The following is a 19,473-nucleotide window of genomic DNA, read 5'->3' as shown; positions in this document are numbered from 1 at the left end:
CATTATTAATTGGTACAGTTCATATACCAGATGATTCAAGTTTAGCACCAGGGAGAATACAGGAATTATCCATGTTATTACTGTAAAGTTTCAGAACTGTGTTTGTGGACGTTTTTGCTCTGTTGATGGACTTGTGATTCTGGAGGATTTCTGCTTGCTAAAGGAGTTTATGCAGGATTGTGAGAGCGTAGAACTTGGTCTTAGGCTGGCTTTTTTGGAATTAATGTGTGTGTCTTGGCCTGGGTTTGTGGAGTTGATGTATTTCTTGAGAACTTGGTCTTGGACTGGTGCTTCTGGTGGTCTAGAGGAGGAGGCTGGGTTTTCAGGCATAGAGTTAGCAGATGGTCTCAGGCACGACATCCTAACCTGCTGGGCTGCACGCTACCCAAAGCGACCAGTGTGGCCAAGCTGTCAGAGTACAGGATTGTAAGGGTTGGGGGGCATTGATGAGATGTCAGGCTCTCATTACATTTACAGATGCAGGAAGCTGGGGGCAGGCTTGGGGGTCGGGGCACCAGGTGAAATTGCTGCCCAGCCCCAGCATTTAAATTGTAAATGCGATTCAGGGCAGGAAAATCTAATTCAAGGCCTTGATTCGGAGCGCAACTTCCTGGGAACACCAGCTGTCCGGTATGAGGCATAGTGTAGCAGATGTCCTGTTCTTCCGAGGACAGAAAATAAAGTGCCTGTCTCTCTGTCTGCCTGTCTCTCTGTTCTCTCTGTCTGCCTATCTGCCTGCCTGTCTATCTGTCTGCCTGTCTCTCTGTTCTCTCTGTTTGCCTGTCTCTCTGTCTGCCTATCTCTCTGTTCTCTCTGTCTGCCTATCTGCCTGCCTGTCTATCTGTCTGCCTGTCTCTCTGTTCTCTCTATCTGCCTGCCTATCTGTCCATCTGTCTGCCTGTCTCTCTGTTCTCTCTGTCTGCCTATCTCTCTGTTCTCTCTATCTGCCTGTCTATCTGTCCATCTGTCTGCCTGCCTGTCTCTCTGTCTGCCTATCTGCCTGCCTGTCTATCTGTCTGCCTGTCTCTCTGTTCTCTCTGTTTGCCTGTCTCTCTGTCTGCCTATCTCTCTGTTCTCTCTGTCTGCCTATCTGCCTGCCTGTCTATCTGTCTGCCTGTCTCTCTGTTCTCTCTATCTGCCTGCCTATCTGTCCATCTGTCTGCCTGTCTCTCTGTTCTCTCTGTCTGCCTATCTCTCTGTTCTCTCTATCTGCCTGTCTATCTGTCCATCTGTCTGCCTGCCTGTCTCTCTGTCTGCCTGTCTCTCTATCTGCCTGTCTATTTATAGAGGCTCTGGGCTAATGCCGTGAGCCCGTATTGGATAAATGGAAGATGGATGGTGATTTTATTAATGGAAGTTTTACAGATAGCACTATGCAGTGTATGAACTGGCGGCGACTGGCTCCTTGTGATTGGCTCTCCATACTGTCACTCAGAGATGTTGTCAGACTGACAGGCCTGTCACATCATGGCCCAACTAGTGTGGGAGGAGCCTGAGGGCATTTGGGTGACCTCATTGTGGTGACCATAACACCGATCCACACTTCCTCTGGGTTACATTAAGTAGGGTGTGGAGAACACAGGGGTGTGGGGGGGGGGGCAGATCCCCCAGAGATCCCGGCCTGCCTCGTTACGTGAGGAGCCTCGGCCTTATGCGAGGAGGCAGATATACCCTTAATTAGACTCAGAGCTAAAAAACTCTTGTTGTCACCATAACGGCTATCTTCTAAGTAGCTTGCAGACCCTATCTGCAGTATGGGCAGCGGGAGTTGGGGGGTAAGAGTCACTCTTCACTTCTCTTTTAGGAGCCTCCCTGACGGTCGGGTGACCTTCCCCAGACTGCACACTCCGAATCCCCAGGCTCTGTCGATGTGAGAAACGGGTCTACGTGCCAAACCCAAGTTGTTCAAGCCGCTTCCTGTCTGCGAATTTACACTTCCTGCTGGCCTGAAACACAGCAGTTCTCTCCTTTATAAGCTCACTGTCAGGACCTCCGACTCATTAGTTCTATGATTTGCTGTTTTTGCTCACCATGAACTCATGGCATGTTCTGACCTGTTGGCACGTACCACTCACTCACTGCTGGCTCCGCCTCCGATTCTCTGACCCTTGACCCACCTCCTCACATACATTCACCCTGAGTGTTAGTGGCCCTTTCCAGCCACACCGCATAAGCGTTCACCTTGTAGGACAGGCAGCACAAGAGAATCTCTGTCTGTCTTCTGTTGCCTTTGACAGAGGACTGCCAGTCTTATCAGGATCCTGCTTCGTTTGGCAGTTGGTGTGTAGCTCCTGCTCTTAAACTGCTTACCTTTGCACCTAGACATTCATCTAGTCGCACTTATCCCTAGTCGACTCCTCAACAACCATATGTTTGTAATATGCTATTTGCCTCACTGTTAAATAAATGTAAAAGGGCTGAACAAACTATGCCTCAAACCCGACACACATCCCTGCTGAGCTGTCATGTGAGCCACAGAGCTGAAGCCTGTTCTGTGTTCCTCTCCCTCCAGGTCGAGGGCCTCTATCCACAAGGTCCTTCAGGTGGACCTGGAGGTGGACGGACTCTCGGAGCCCTGGGCCGGCCGCTCCATCACCTGGCAGCTGGAGTACCCAGGCACCCCTACGCCTGCTGGGGAGGTGGAGACCGTCATCTACGTGGTGCAGGAGGAGCTGCAGGGGATTGTTCCTTTGGCCATGGTGAGTGCAGCCCCGGGCAGTGCACCCTGACTTTGGCCCTGACACTGAGAGTGAGCTTGGCCGTGGTGAGTGCAGCCCCGGGCAGTGCACCCTGACTTTGGCCCTGACACTGAGAGTGAGACTGAGCTTGAGTTTGACTTTGAACTATAATAAACTCGAGAAATGAGGATGGCAGCAGACTCTGTGGGGGAAACAGCTTTAATCAAAAAGCATTTCAGTTTAGTGCAGCTCCTTCGAGGACAAACTCTGTACTACTGCCCTGGGTGACGATCCACCATCCTGTTTTAATTAGCTATAATTAGGCTAATGGGTCATACTGTCTCTCGTCCCCATTTCAGCGTAATTATGCTCGGACCCAAAATAATCCCTTAAAATGAAGAGCAGGACCTATAAGCATCCCTAATGTGGGAGTGTAGCAGAGATAATCACTAGTAACATGATGGCTCTCCTTTAGGTGTGATCTCATTATCAGCCTACGGTCACAAATATGGACCCTCCTAGTGATCGCCGGGTGATGTGTAGGGGTCGTTCCATTTTAATTAAGATAGCCAGGGCTGGTAATTATCCAATATCTGCCCCCGCTGTGAGGGCAGCTGTGCTGTAGCCCCTCCCTTAAAGCTCCAGACCCCTCCTCCCCGATCCCTTACTGGTGGGAGTAAAAGATTGACCGATTGAATCTGGTGCTGCCCCGGTCTGCTGTTTGCTCCTCTATTCAGCCAGACTACACTGGGGTGCAGTATCTTCCAGTGATTACAGCATGCTGGGATGTCTGTTTCTTGGCTGTCTCAGGGTTTTATCTGTGCAGTGTTGATGACCCAAGGTGCTAATATCCCGAACCGCAGCATTTATTTGCAGTTATGATTATCCGAGGATGTCTGATATCTGCAGACCCTGATCCTCACCTCTAAGTGCAGTGTACACTGCACCTGCACATGCTATCACACACACATGCACACACATCCTCACATACACTTGCCCACTAACACAATTATATTTTCCTTTTATTGAAGAGAATTCACACTGTCTGCCTCTTTAATATACTATACCCCAGAATACCCCACTGAAGCAACACTCAAAAACAAAAAGTTATGGGTAAAGTTTTAGGTTTGCCGTCCTTCTGCTATTACAGGGACATTTTCCACAGTCTGAGCCTAAATTAAGGAAAATCAGGTAGCTAATGAACGTGTACCTGTCTGTCTGTCGCCTTACTTTACCTGTCTAACTGCTGCCTCACTGTACCTGTCTGTCCGTCGCCTTACTTTACCTGTCTAACTGCTGCCTCACTGTACCTGTCTGTCCGTCGCCTTACTTTACCTGTCTAACTGCTGCCTCACTGTACCTGTCTGTCTGTCGCCTTACTTTACCTGTCTAACTGCTGCCTCACTGTACCTGTCTGTCTGTCTCCTTGCTTTACCTGTCTAACTGCTGCCTCACTGTACCTGTCTGTCTGTCGCCTTACTTTACCTGTCTAACTGCTGCCTCACTGTACCTGTCTGTCTGTCGCCTTACTTTACCTGTCTAACTGCTGCCTCACTGTACCTGTCTGTCTGTCGCCTTACTTTACCTGTCTAACTGCTGCCTCACTGTACCTGTCTGTCTGTCGCCTTACTTTACCTGTCTAACTGCTGCCTCACTGTACCTGTCTGACTGCCCCCTCACTGTTCCTGTCTGTCTGCCACTTCACTGTACCTGTCTGACTGCCCCCTCACTGTGCCTGTCTGTCTGCCTCTTCACTGTACCTGACTGACTGCCCCCCTCACTGTACCAATCTGCCTGCTGCTTCACTGTACCTGTTTGGCTGCCGCTTCACTGTACCTGTCTGTCTACTGCCTCACTGTACCTGTCTGACTGCCACCTCACTGTACCTGTCTGCCTACTGCCTCCTTGTCATGTCAGAGACTGTGATTTAACTGCAAGTTTCCTGAGTACAGGGTGGGTAATGTTTTCCATGGAAATTGCAGCAGGAATGAATCGATGCAAAATTATTGAACATTCAACACAAATGCACTAAAAGATTTGACATAATGCTATAAAAATGGATCCAGAATCCTGGCGGCGTTTCTCTGCACATTATTGTTGGATAGAAGTGAGAGCTAGCCAGTGGGTTAGCATAACACTGCAGGATGGTTAGCATAGTTAGCAGTGACTCAGCGTAACACTGCCTAGGGGTTATCAGGGTTAGCAGTGGCTCAGCGTAACACTGCCTGGGGGTTCTCAGGGTTAGCAGTGGCTCACCGTAACACTACCTGGGATTATCAGGATTAGCAGTGGATAAGTGTAACACTCCCTGGGGTTACCAGGATTAGCAGTGGCTCAGTGTAACACTGCATGGGGGTTAGCAGTGGATCAGTGTAACACTGCCTGGGGTTATCAGGATTAGCAGTGGCTCAGTGTAACACTGCCTGGGGTAGGGTGACCAGATAATCCATGTCAGGGAGGACACTCTGAGCTAGGACAGGAATTGTAAATTACCATTTCAATTAAACGGACTTGGATTTCACTTGAGCACCGAGTTCTTGCTGTGTGTTGATTGGTCAGTCTCCTATAAGCATGCATGTGTCACTAATGCTAATGTAAAACAGCTGGATGAGTCTTTCAGTCAAGGAAACAAACCAGTCAAAACACAAGAAGAGCTGAACTCTTTAGCCGAGCACAGGAGCCTTTTAATTTGGAAGTAGTTTGTAAAACCCGAAGTAGCTCAAAGTGTCCTCCCTGACATGGATTATCTGGTCACCCTAGCCTGGGGGTTATCAGGGTTAGCAGTGGATCAGTGTAACACTGCCTGGGGGTTATCAGGGTTAGCAGTGACTCAGCGTAACACTGTCTGGGGTTATCAGGATTATCAGTGGCTCAGTGTAACACTGCCTGGGGTTATCAGGATTAGCAGTGGCTCAGTGTAACACTGCCTGGGGGTTATCAGGGTTAGCAGTGACTCAGCGTAACACTGCCTGGGGTTATCAGGATTATCAGTGACTCAGCGTAACACTGTCTGGGGTTATCAGGATTAGCAATGGCTCAGTGTAACACTGCCTGGGGTTATCAGGATTATCAGTGGCTCAGTGTAACACTGCCTGGGGTTATCAGGATTAGCAGTGGCTCAGTGTAACACTGCCTGGGGGTTATCAGGGTTAGCAGTGACTTAGCGTAACACTGCCTGGGGGTTATCAGGGTTAGCAGTGACTCAGCGTAACACTGTCTGGGGTTATCAGGATTAGCAATGGCTCAGTGTAACACTGCCTGGGGTTATCAGGATTATCAGTGGCTCAGTGTAACACTGCCTGGGGTTATCAGGATTAGCAGTGGCTCAGTGTAACACTGCCTGGGGGTTATCAGGGTTAGCAGTGACTCAGCGTAACACTGCCTGGGGGTTATCAGGGTTAGCAGTGACTCAGCGTAACACTGTCTGGGGTTATCAGGATTAGCAGTGGCTCAGTGTAACACTGCCTGGGGGTTATCAGGATTAGCAGTGGCTCAGTGTAACACTGCCTGGGGGTTATCAGGGTTAGCAGTGACTCAGCGTAACACTGTCTGGGGTTATCAGGATTAGCAATGGCTCAGTGTAACACTGCCTGGGGTTATCAGGATTATCAGTGGCTCAGTGTAACACTGCCTGGGGTTATCAGGATTAGCAGTGGCTCAGTGTAACACTGCCTGGGGGTTATCAGGGTTAGCAGTGACTCAGCGTAACACTGCCTGGGGGTTATCAGGGTTAGCAGTGACTCAGCGTAACACTGTCTGGGGTTATCAGGATTAGCAATGGCTCAGTGTAACACTGCCTGGGGTTATCAGGATTATCAGTGGCTCAGTGTAACACTGCCTGGGGTTATCAGGATTAGCAGTGGCTCAGTGTAACACTGCCTGGGGGTTATCAGGGTTAGCAGTGACTCAGTGTAACACTGTCTGGAGGTTAGCAGGGTTACCAATGACATCAGTCCCTGATGCTATCTGTAGGAGCCATACTTTATTACACTGGTAAAGGCAGTAAGTAACCATTTTTAATGGGATTAAACAGCTGTGGTATTAAATATACTGGTTAGTGCTGGGAGGGAGCAGAATGCATGAAAAAACAAGCATCTTGCTGCAAATTCATTTTATAGCAGATTTGCTCAAAGATTCACTTTGTCTACACAGCCTGCGATGTGATGACAATGCTGGACTTTTCGGGCAGAGATATTGACACGTTGATTAGGCAGCAGTGGCTCTGAGCTGGGTTCCACTGACTGTTGTGGACTTGCAGAAAGGCGCCCTTATGGAGCTTCAAAGAATTTCAGTGCAAAAATTTGTGATGAGAAAAGTGGAGAAATTTCAATTTAGAGCTAGATTTACATTTCCATGGCTCCATACTGGGGATAATAGGGTTTACTGCTGTGATTTTAAATGCTTTTTTTGTAAGAAAAAACAAATGTGGCAACGACCAACACAAACCTGTTATTTTTTGCTCATAAATCCGCATTTAGCCCTGGGATTTGTGACTGTGAATACGGTGACACAGACAGACAGGCCGCACGTGCTGAGCGCGGAGGTGCACGCAGACTCGCATCCTGCCGAAATGGGTTCGCAGCACAGGCTGCTGCGGATACGCAGGGCGGTATGATTGATAAGTACGAATTTGCATCCATCTGTTCACACCGACATGCTTCCTGAATGACTTGCCTGGCATCTGCAGGCTATCCCACTCAGCTCCCGGAAATCCATCCATCCTTCTGACTTCCAATCGTTTATCCTGGTCAGGGTCATGGAGAGTTTTCGGAAGGCTAAATAATCCCGATATAACAACCTTGTGTTACCATGTCACATTTTTATTGACGTGACACTCAAAAATACTTGATTAAAAAGGTGCTGATATGTAGTCAGGCATGAATAATTGTGTCTGTGTGTTATAATCCCTGATGGTCTGCGTGTCACATGACTGTGTATGGCCTCGGTTTGTAAGGAGAGCACACTGACCACCTGGGATTTATTTGCATCTCACTTTATGCCTGATGGCTTCCAGCAGAGAGTTACAGCTGGATATATACAGTAAACCCCCCAATGTCTCTGTACCTATACATTGTATATACTGTGTTTCTTATTCTTATATCTTGTACTGACACTTTCTTGCATCTTTGTGGTCTTGCTGGCTAATCTCGTTGTCCAGGCAACTGTACAATGACAATAAAAAAGTCTTGAAGTCTTGAAGTCTTGATATATCATTAATACTCAGCTGACCTGCTCTCTTTGTCCACCAGCAGGGGGCGATCTAGTGATTAATGCAGTGCCTTACATGCCCCCCAGGGCAATGATCCTGAGCAACTGCACCCCCCCCCCCCTTGTCCTTATATGCTCCTGTCCAAATCAGCTCACTTCAATATCACATTTTATGAATACATTCCTTTATTAAAGCTTTAGTTCTTTTTGCCTCTGACAGAGTTTAGGTTTGGCCTTCCTGCTTTGGCACAGGAACAGTGGCTTTAATAAACACGCTTAAATGATAAAACCTGGAGCCTGAATTTTCAGCAAACTGACACGGTGTGAGACGAGGGTGGCCCAGTGTTTGTGCTTTCCATCTAAACTCCGAGATAGCGGCCATTCAAGAAACACCTGGCGGGATCATTAAAGGAATGAAAGGATTAAGAGAATGCAGCCATTAGCACGGATCCGGGGAGCGAGGGTCTGAAAGCCCCCCGTCAGGGCCGGAATCACAGTCCCCCGGTTGCGGCTGGCGCTGTGGTAATGACAGGGGCTACCCGGAGAGTGAGTCCCATTAGCAAACCTGGGATTTCATTATTCACAGTCTGGGATTAAGCGATGTTATCACACTTTCTCAAAAGGAGTTGGAGCCAGATATGAGAGTGAAAATAAAAGACAGTCTCATGAATAAAAATGGACTGCTCCCTATTTTACCTCTCCTGTCTCTGCGAACAGACATGCCACGCGTGTCTCCTGTTTACCCCTGCGACCTCCGACCCCTGGCACTGCTAAGTGTCACTCGCTTGGTACTACGCTATGTGCAGTGACCCCTGAAGCCTTCTCATTGGCTCTGGGTAGTGGTGTGAAGCCACAGCTTCTGTGAATTTACACGTGGAACAGCACCGGGGTAGAGGGCTGGCAAAGTCTGAAGCTCAGGTGAGGGCACATCCAGGAGTCTCAGCTTATTTTCTTTGTTTAGTGGATACTTTTGTCCAAAGTGTGGATTTCTTGTGGTCAGAGAGCACTGTCAGCCTTATCCAGCACATCGAGGGCAGCGGGAGTTAAAGGTTTTTTTCAAGGACGCATCAGTGATATGAACATTTTGTCATCCATGGGATTCAAACCGACTAGACAGAAACGCAGATCCATAACCTACTGAGCCTTGTCTGCTTCGGACGGGGCCCTCCACTGGGCCTGAGCAAAAACACACCAGCCTCTTTTCCCTTGCTTCTAGGATGCAGAGATCCTGAACACGGCCGTGCTGACGGGCCGGACCGTGGCTGTCCCAGTGAAGGTGGTGGCCGTGGGAGAGGACGGCACACTCGATGACGTCACCGAATCTGTAGAGTGTCACTCGCTTGATGACGACGTGGTCAAGGTGGGAACTGCCATGCCTATCTGTCATGGGTGGAGACCGTTACAGCACAGACACTGTATGATTCATATGGAAATGATATTTAGAATTATCTTTCAAATATAGCTGTAACTGTGGTAACAGTTCCCAGTGAGCATGCTCTGTTCACCAAGCGCTGTAAGTGGGGGTTTAGTGAAAGTTTGCAACACTGCACTCCGTTATAGTCTGGTGCATCCCTTGGACTGCTTGTCAATTTGAATTTGAATTTGATAGGCTGGAAAACTTTTTCTTGATTGATTGATTGATTGATTGACTGACACACCAGACTGTTTCCTGACTGGTGGAAGCCTGGATGTGATGCTCTATTAATTGGTGGACCTGCAGGGTCATGGAGCACGTGCCGCACTTCCTGTTTCATACAAGGCACCTGCATTCTAAACAAACAGTGACAAAAATATATATATTTTGTTTATTTTATGATCATTTCCTTCTCTTTCCATTAATAGAAATTGAATGTACCGTTCAATCTTAGAGCAAATTGGCAAGGTGAAGCGGAATGATCTCGCTGCGGATTGAGATCATAACTTGGGGGCTGTCTGACTAGTTCTGTGGGAATAAACCAAACAGAACAGCAGGTCGTTAGCACAGTCCCAGATGGCACAGAGCAGACAAGCCCGCTGCCGATACAAATCTGCTGCTTTATACATCTAATTAGCAGGAAATGGCGGCCAAAACTGTGAAATATTCTCTCATTTGATTGGTTCATGCTGGTGATTGATAGACTTTCATTAGCTGTATTAGGGTTGGGGCCGCACGTGTCCTGAGGAGGGACTGTATCAGCTGTATCAGGGTTGGGGCCGCACGTGTCCTGAGGAGGGACTGTATCAGCTGTATCAGGGTTGGGCCGCACGTGTCCTGAGGAGGGACTGTATCAGCTGTATCAGGGTTGGGCCGCATGTGTCCTGAGGAGGGACTGTATCAGCTGTATCAGGGTTGGGCCGCACGTGTTCTGAGGAGGGACTGTATCAGCTGTATCAGGGTTGGGCCGCACGTGTTCTGAGGAGGGACTGTATCAGCTGTATCAGGGTTGGGCCGCACGTGTTCTGAGGAGGGACTGTATCAGCTGTATCAGGGTTGGGCCGCACGTGTCCTGAGGAGGGACTGTATCAGCTGTATCAGGGTTGGGCCGCACGTGTTCTGAGGAGGGACTGTATCAGCTGTATCAGGGTTGGGCCGCACGTGTCCTGAGGAGGGACTGTATCAGCTGTATCAGGGTTGGGGCTGCACGTGTCCTGAGGAGGGACTGTATCAGCTGTATCAGGGTTGGGCTGCACGTGTCCTGAGGAGGGACTGTATCAGCTGTATCAGGGTTGGGCTGCACGTGTCCTGAGGAGGGACTGTATCAGCTGTATCAGGGTTGGGGCTGCACGTGTCCTGAGGAGGGACTGTATCAGCTGTATCAGGGTTGGGCTGCACGTGTCCTGAGGAGGGACTGTATCAGCTGTATCAGGGTTGGGCTGCACGTGTCCTGAGGAGGGACTATATCAGCTGTATCAGGGTTGGGCTGCACGTGTCCTGAGGAGGGACTGTATCAGCACTGCCACCCTTTGCATAACTGTCACCTCTGTTAACTTTGTACCAGCCTGACTACTCAAAGTGGTCCTTTATTAACTCGTTTTACTTTAATCATTGATGATAAAATGCCTGCATTATTAACTGAATCTGGATATTAAACATTCTTATCATGATAGAAGGTTGTCCTTACTGCCAAAATAACTTAGTGGGCCAAGTTATGTGATGCAGTTTTCCATCCTGCATGAACTGAAATTCTCATTTAGTGGTTTCAGGCTGTTGTGCATTATGTATCACTACTCTCATTATTGGAGCTCTCCTGTGTTGTAACACCGATGCAGTGTTGTTTCAGGCTGTTCTACATTATGCGTAGTGACCCACATTATCGGCGCTCTGCTGTGGTTTAACACTGAGGCAGTTCTTGCTTTCCCTGCAGACACCAGCAAATCTTATGCTGTTTTTAGAGTTCTTGGTCCTGCAGGTGTTGGCTAGCCGATTCTCACACACTCACTTTACAATGGAGAATGCATGGCGCCGGTGGGAACCAGCACCATGAAAGGTACTGAGGGTCGGCCGAGAGAGTGGCTGAGGACAGTGGCCCGAGGGAGGTGTGAGAGGAGGCTGTGGACGCTCCTGGATGTGTGAAGTGTACGGCTGTGAGATCACACTTTTGGAAGGTGATAAAAGCCCAGCTGATAAGGCCCTCGTGCTGGTTAATTGGTTCTGGCTCAGTGGCTGCCGGTGACACGCTCCCCCCTCACTTTACAGCCCCCTGCTCAGCTTACCTGCCCGCCGCCTCATTAATCACTCTGGGATGGGAGTGAGGGTCAGCTGATGTTTATGATGGGGGACAGGTCAGCCTTGACAGTGGCACTGTGATAATTGAGAGGGCTGTGTGATGGAGAGCTCTCGGCTGTTAAAGCATTGCCAACGAGCTTGCGAGCCACATGCTGACTGCTCCCCATGAGCTAACGAACCGCATGCTAACTGCTCCCCATGAGCTAACGAACCGCATGCTGACTGCTCCCCATGAGCTAACGAACCGCATGCTAACTGCTCCCCATGAGCTAACGAACCGCATGCTAATCACCAGAACCGCATGCTGACTGCTCCCCATGAGCTAACGAACCGCATGCTAACTGCTCCCCATGAGCTAACAAACCGCATGCTAATCACCAGAACCGCATGCTGACTGCTCCCCATGAGCTAACGAGCCACATGCTGACTGCTCCCCATGAGCTAACGAACCGCATGCTAACTGCTCCCCATGAGCTAACGAACCGCATGCTAATCACCAGAACCGCATGCTGACTGCTCCCCATGAGCTAACGAGCCGCATGCTGACTGCTCCCCATGAGCTAACGAGTGGCATGCTGACTGCTCCCCATGAGCTAACGAACCGCATGCTGACTGCTCCCCATGAGCTAACGAGTCGCATGCTGACTGCTCCCCATGAGCTAACAAACCGCATGCTGACTGCTCCCCATGAGCTAACGAGTCGCATGCTGACTGCTCCCCATGAGCTAACGAGCCGCATGCTGACTGCTCCCCATGAGCTAACGAACCACATGCTGACTGCTCCCCATGAGCTAACGAGCCACATGCTGACTGCTCCCCATGAGCTAACGAACCGCATGCTGACTGCTCCCCATGAGGTAACGAACCGCATGCTGACTGCTCCCCATGAGCTAACGAACCGCATGCTGACTGCTCCCCATTGCTGACTTCCATTTTCAGGAACCATCTAATAAGGGTTCTGGGGAAAATTACATCATAACCTCCAGAGATTTCATTGCAAGTGTTATTCTTTGTTTCCTAACAATCAATTTTAATCCATATTAGCTTGTTTCTACAAACATCTTGTCACAAATTCCAGGAAAGATTAATAATTAACCCCCCCCCCGGTAAGCTGGTAAGGGCCACACCCTGCAAAGCTGTCAGTCAGCCATCATTTTTGAGCGAATCCTGCGATGTGAGAGCTGCCCTCTATATTGAATTTAAAAGCAACAAGCGTGTAAACATCTCCAGTGCAGCATGACCTGATTCGCATGATCAGATCTGCTTTCATTAAGGATACCACACATGCTCCTGCCATCCTCATTACTGCCCTCATCCACTTTCATCACGTTATTGAGTGTATTACATTTTTGCAGCAACGGTTGTGCACTAAGACAGAAAGGGCAGGTTATCCACTGCTGTAACTGTCAAGGGATGAGGGGTGTGGCCTGGCTTTGAGTGTGGCCGTATTCTGGAGCAGTAAGTACATCCCCCAGTGAGAAATGCATCTGAAACTCTCCTCTTTTGGAGTCCTGAATTTCATTGGTCACATGATCAGCTCACACAGGAAGGTCAGTGAATAACATAGGAGCCATGGTAGACTGTGACCTCAGCTATGTGAACAAAGTATTTAATTCCATGTATATAGTGAAGCAGGAGGTAATTAAGGTCATGTCTATAATAAAGCTGGAGGTCTTTATGCTCATGTCTGTAATGAAGCTGGAGGTCTATAAGCCCATGTCTATTATGAAGCAGGAGGTCTTTAAGTTCATTTCTGTAATGAAGCAGGAGGTTTTTAATTTCATGTGTGTAATGAAGATGGAGGTATTTATCTCATGTCTATAATGAAGCAGGAGGTAATTAATTTCATGTTTGTAATGAAACTGGAGGTCTAAGTTCATGTCTTCAATGAAGCAAATATTTAAGCAGCAGAAACTGCCCCCACCCCCACTTTCGTTTTAACTGGATCCCCCCACTAGGATTCAAAGTTTATTACCAAATGCACTTCATACATTGGAATTACTATGTGTGTGTTAGACTGCAGGCTCATAACAGAAAATAACATTAAACAACAACAACACAATAGACTGTAGTACAGCTGCTTATTGCTGCTGGATTATTTGGGGTTTACCTCACACAGGACTAACAGCAGAACCTGCCAAACAAACTGTGTGTGCAGTCCCAGAATTCCTGTCTCCAACTTCCCCACCCCGCCCAGGTGTCGGAGAGGTGTGACTACGTGTACGTTAACGGGAAGGAGAGGAGGGGCCGGGTGCGCATGCTGGTCAACTTCACCCTCAGCTACCTGAGCACCCAGCTGGAGATGACGGTGTGGACGCCACAGCTACCCCTCAGCGTCCAGCTGTCCGACACCGAGCTCAGCCAGATCAAGGGCTGGCGGGTGCCTCTCGCTGCTGGTAGCCAGAGGTGGGTGTGACCCTCCAGCAAGGAAACTCTGCCTTTACAGTGTCATTCAGCATCATATTACACCTGCAATTGCTGAGCTTTGACACCCCAACTTGTTTTACACGTGCAATGGGGAGAGGAGCCATCAGCCTCAGGAGAGGTGTGATGAACTGTTTCTCAAACATTGTTACATGCATTGCATCTTACATGGTTTCTCATGCATTGTTACATGCACTGCATCATACATTGATTTTCATGCACTGTCAGATGCATTGTACCATGCACTATTTCGTGTGCACTGCACCATGCACTGTTACATGCACAGTACCATACACTGTTTCTCTTGCATTGCACCATACACTGCATGCAATGGCCCTGTAAAACTCATCAGGTACCACTGTGGTCAAGCGTCTACGGCGGCACGCTGGTGTTTGCTCATAATCACGCATGATGCTAGGTTGTGGAATGTTACGTCTGCCTCCACAGGCTCGCCCGTGATGGCGAGGATGACGATGACGAAGAGCAGCGAGGCCGAGGCTGCCCGCTGCAGTACCAGCACGCTTCGGTGCGAGTATTCACGCGCTTTGTGGCCGACCCAACTTCACGTCGTGCCACGCCAGATTTCCTGCTGGGAAGTGACTGGCAGGTGGATGTGTCAGATTTGGTCAGGGATCGGCTGAAAGTGGTCGACCAGCGAGTTGCCCAGCTACTGGACGGCCAGGTGCTGATGGGACTGGATCCTGGTGTAACTGCCATCCAGGTATGAACCAGATAAGCACACAGAGGGGTGTGTAAGGCGTGGTTTGTGCCTGGACATTGTTTTCTGTACATATGCCTGTACCTTATATGGACAAAAGTATTGGGACACCTGGCCATTACATCTACAGGAACTTCTATGACATCCCATCCTAAATACATAGGCATCAATATGGAGATGGTCCCCACTTTGCAGCTATAACAGCTGTCACTCTTCTGTGAAGGCTTTCCACAAGATTTAGGAGTGTGTCTCTGGGGATTTTTTCCCATTCATGCAGAAGAGCATTTGTGAGGTCAGGCACTGATGTTGGACGTGAAGGCCTGGCTTGCAATCTCCGTTCATCCCAAAGGTGCTTGATGGGGTTGAGGTCAGGGCTCTGTGTGGGCCAGTCAAGTCTTTCCACACCAAACTCACTCAGCTATGTGTCTATGGACCTTGCTTTGTGCACTGGGGCACAGTCATGCTGGAGCAGAAAAGGGCCTTCCCCAAATTGTTCTCACAAAGTTAGAAGCATAGAATTGCCCAAAATGTCTTGGTATGCTGAAGCATTAAGAGTTCCGTTCACTGGAACTAAGGGGCCCAGCCCAACCCTTGAAAAACAGCCCCATACCATTATCCCTCCTCCACCAAACTTTACAGTTGGCACAATGCATTCAGGCAAGTAACATTCTCCTGGCATCTGCCAACTCATCAGACTGCCAGACAGAGTAGAGTGATTTGTCACTCCACAGGACATGCTTCCACTGCAGTCCAGTGGCAGTGTGCTTTACACCACTCCATCTGACACTTGGCATTGCGTTTGCTGATGTGAGGCTTGCATGCAGATGCTCGGCCATGGAAGCCCTTTCCATGAAGCTCCCAGTGCACAGTTTTTGTGCTGGAGTTAATGCCAGAGGAAGTTTGGAACTCTGCAGTTTTTGAGTCAACAGAGTGTTGGTGACTTGTACACGGCACTGTTAGCACCGAACACGCCCCGATTGGACCACCATGACACTATTCACTGTCTGATAAAAACAGTCTTCCCACCTACTCCCTGCACAGCCCAAAAGTGCGTAACAATCAAAGGGCACAATTCAAAGCGGATGCAGACAACAGGGATGGATTCTGATCCAGTTGTTAAAGTATAAACCAGATTGGAATAAGTTAAATAACAACGTAGATTGCTGGGTGGCTTGTGATGTATCAAGCCTTATCTGATTATTAGGCCGAGTAACAGTAATTGCACAAAGGGACTGACTAATATGCTGCATCCTTTAAGGGCGTTTTTCTTGTTTATCTTGTTTATTTTGGCCACACAAGCAGGTTTATTAATATGTAAGCGGTTCTCTGAAGCCCCTCACTGCATGTAATTACGTGTCTTTGACTCACTTGAGTGTGCGCTGTCAGTGTGTATGAGCATGCACACATATTGCATATGTGTGTTTATATGTTTGCACATTCACGCGTGTGCGTGTGCACGCTCGCTCCTGCAGGTGCTCTCCCCCCTTTCGGATGTCGTCCTGGCAGAGAGGACAGTGAAGGTCCTGGAGGACAAGGTGACCATTGTGGAGTTGGGGGTGCAGCTGGTGGCAGGTCTGTCCCTGTCTCTGCAGCTGAGCCCAGGGAGCAACAGGGCCATCGTTGCCACGGCGACCACGCAGGAGGTGCTGAACAGCCCTAAGCAGGTACGACTCTGGCTGATTCTTCCTGTCCCCAAGCCCTCTTTGACATGGGGACTCAGTTGTCATAACTAGCTAGCTGCGTCACCAAACATACTGTTTCAACGTCTCCTACATAAGTATTTAATACTTGCAGTGACTGTTTCTGGCCAGCAGGGGATCCCATGCAGATGCCGTATTAAACACGGCTGCTGGGTTCTGCGGTAGCAGTAAATCAGGAAAAGAAATCTGACTTCCAGAAGCTTCCGTCTTCCTTCTGACGCTACATGGCAGCACTCAGAATGTGTGGTACTTTGAATGTCCTCCTTCCATTTTCAGCTCTGTCCCCTATTGGGAGTCCAGGCAATATTAGCTACATCAGCCTGATTATTTGTGATGATAATTAAGTGTCCACCCAGGGCACTGATGCTGGTCATCTTATCCACTCATTACAGACAGATTTTCTCAGTGTTCCTGCTGGTTGTATTAACCTACACCAATGTTTTTTTTCCCTAAATGAGTATGAAACCTATCCATTTATACAGATTTGTGCTAATTTACCCTTCAATCCATAAGGGCTCTTAACTTTATTCCAGCAGCTCTAATATTACTATGTAATTATAATAGCTGTATTACAGAGATGTATTGGAAAAATTCATGAGTTAAAGTGTGAATTTGAACGTTACCTGGTAAGTTAGTGAGATAGTGAATATGTCTCCCGGGTACCTTTAGTGAATGAGTAAGATTCTCTAATTTGAGAACGGTTTTAGTGAGTAAATGTGCATGTTTGAGTCTGTCCATCTCAAATGAATGAGGACATACATAGAGAGTGATTACATCTCAGTTGAGTTGGTGTCTCTCTACTGTCTCTATTACATGTCTGTTAAACAAGCATACTTCTGGTGAGTGAGTGAGCGAGCAAGTGAGTGAGTGAGAGGAAGTGAGAGAAAGTAAGAGAGTGAGTGAGAAAGGGACTGAGGGAGTGAGTGAGTGAGTGAGTGAGTGAGTACATCTCCACTGAGTAAGAAAGTACTCTGTTTTACCAGGAGTCACTCATCAGCGCGTGGATGCAGTTCAGCGACGGCACCATGACCCCTCTGGACCTATACAAGCCGGAGCACTTTGTGCTGACAGCGGTGTCCCTGGATGAGTCCGTGGTGAGGGTGTGGCGGAGTGAGTCATGGCGCTGGCCAGTGATTGTGACACAGGCTGAGGGCCAGGGGGCGCTGGTGCGCGTAGAGCTGTCACCGAACCAGACCTGCCAGAGGTCCAAACGACGTGGGGCAGTGGCCACTGGCACCGCCAGCATACGGGTCAAGTTTAGTGGCGTAGGGGATGAGTTGGCAGGCCGCAGGCAGCGTCCATCTGAACGGGATAGTATGGGGTCCAGGGCACCGCCTCAAAGCTCCGGATTTGACCGGGATTCTTACATAACGGGCACAACCAACACTAGCGCCCCCCCCAGGGTAGGCACTGGCCAATGGCCAGTGGGCCGTGAACACTCCGCTCAGGATTCACCCGCTGACTTCCCAGAGCAGCCCGACCTTCCGGTCCTGGAGGATGACCTGGTCCAGAGCGGCCGTGGATTGTCAGACTTGGAGATCGGCATGTACGCCTTGCTGGGCGTCTTCTGCCTGGCCATCCTAGTTTTCCTCATCAACTGCGTCGCTTACGCCCTGAAATACCGCCACAAGCAGCCGCCAGCAGTGGGGGGGCCACATGTCAAGCACTCCCATGACTGGGTGTGGCTTGGCGCAGAGACAGACCTTCTGGAGAGCCATGCCCACCTCTCCCAGCAACAGGATGATGAGGGTGGGAGGTTGCTTAATGGCACCTCTGCACAGAAGGACACCTCAGGTCAGGGCCAGCGCGACCACAGAACGGAGCTGCTAAACTCACCCACATCCAAACGCAAGCGGGTGAAATTTGCCACCTTTGGTGCTGCTCCACTGGGCCGCGGCTGCCCGTCCATCAGTCCCCTGCTCACATTGCCCCCCGAGGACATCAAGTGGGTGTGCCAGGATGTGGAGTTGGGCAACGCTATGGAACTGCGAGACTACATGGATAGGCTGAGCGATAATGAAACCAAGATGGCCGCCTAGCGGAAATCGCAGCCATGCGCTCGGGTGAGAGGCTGACAGGCCAAGACTCAAGTTGCACGGCGGGACATTCCACCAAAATACGTCACAATGGAAGCGAAGGCCTATGTGCCAAAAAGTCATACGTAAAGCTGCAGAAGGAGAGACGACGGTGGGGCTCAGCGCTGTTTCCTGTCATGTGACGCTAGCTGGGTCTCTTTCTATCACTCACTCATCATTTAACCTTTGGGGGGGTGGGGCTCAGCGCTGTTTCCTGTCATGTGACGCTAGCTGGGTCTCTTTCTATCACTCACTCATCATTTAACCTTTGGGGGGTGGGGCTCAGCGCCGTTTCCTGTCATGTGACGCTAGCTGGGTCTCTTTCTATCACTCACTCATCATTTAACCTTTGGGGGGGTGGGGCTCAGCGCCGTTTCCTGTCATGTGACGCTAGCTGGGTCTCTTTCTATCACTCACTCATCATTTAACCTTTGGGGGGGTGGGGCTCAGCGCCGTTTCCTGTCATGTGACGCTAGCTGGGTCTCTTTCTATCACTCACTCATCATTTAACCTTTGGGGGGTGGGGCTCAGCGCCGTTTCCTGTCATGTGACGCTAGCTGGGTCTCTTTCTATCACTCACTCATCATTTAACCTTTGGGGGGTGGGGCTCAGCGCCCTTTCCTAACATGTGATGCCAGTGAGCGCTTTTTGTAATACTTACTCATCATCTGAACTGTATGTTATTCCTTGTTTTATTTTCTTGCTGTTCCTGGTGTTGTTAAATTAAATAAATCCCCCACACTGTACTTGCTGAATAGATGAGTACTGACAATTACAATGCCAACATATATTCAAGTTATGGAATAATTTACAAAAATAAATCCTGTACAATTATCAATAAGGGGAGGGAAACAGAGGGAAGACTATTACCTAACATAACGTAATGTAACATAGAATAACATAACATACACACAAACATTCCACCTTAGACAATCAATGAAGCAGGACATTACATACACTGGAA

At 49.2% G+C, this 19,473-nt stretch overlaps 1 protein-coding gene across 3 annotated transcripts in view; it reads left to right on the top strand.

Moving 5' to 3' along the window:
* Window positions 1–19,264, top strand: part of LOC111859003 (transmembrane protein 132D-like) — a 62,013-nt gene extending 42,749 nt beyond the window's left edge. For all 3 annotated transcript variants that reach the window (XM_072713893.1, XM_072713894.1, XM_023841283.2), the window contains exons 4-9: window positions 2,513–2,699; window positions 9,103–9,246; window positions 13,790–13,998; window positions 14,464–14,737; window positions 16,207–16,398; window positions 17,418–19,264. In XM_072713893.1, coding sequence (XP_072569994.1) covers window positions 2,513–2,699; window positions 9,103–9,246; window positions 13,790–13,998; window positions 14,464–14,737; window positions 16,207–16,398; window positions 17,418–18,473 — 2,062 coding nt within the window. In that variant the 3' untranslated portion in view covers window positions 18,474–19,264. The remainder of the gene's footprint in view (window positions 1–2,512; window positions 2,700–9,102; window positions 9,247–13,789; window positions 13,999–14,463; window positions 14,738–16,206; window positions 16,399–17,417) is intronic.
* Window positions 19,265–19,473: the final 209 nt, after the last annotated feature.

Source organism: Paramormyrops kingsleyae, chromosome 7 (genome assembly GCF_048594095.1).
Source record: "Paramormyrops kingsleyae isolate MSU_618 chromosome 7, PKINGS_0.4, whole genome shotgun sequence".
Lineage (NCBI taxonomy): Eukaryota > Metazoa > Chordata > Actinopteri > Osteoglossiformes > Mormyridae > Paramormyrops > Paramormyrops kingsleyae.
The sequence above is the reverse complement of the archived record's forward strand: the minus strand, read 5'-3'. Positions and strand labels throughout refer to the sequence as shown.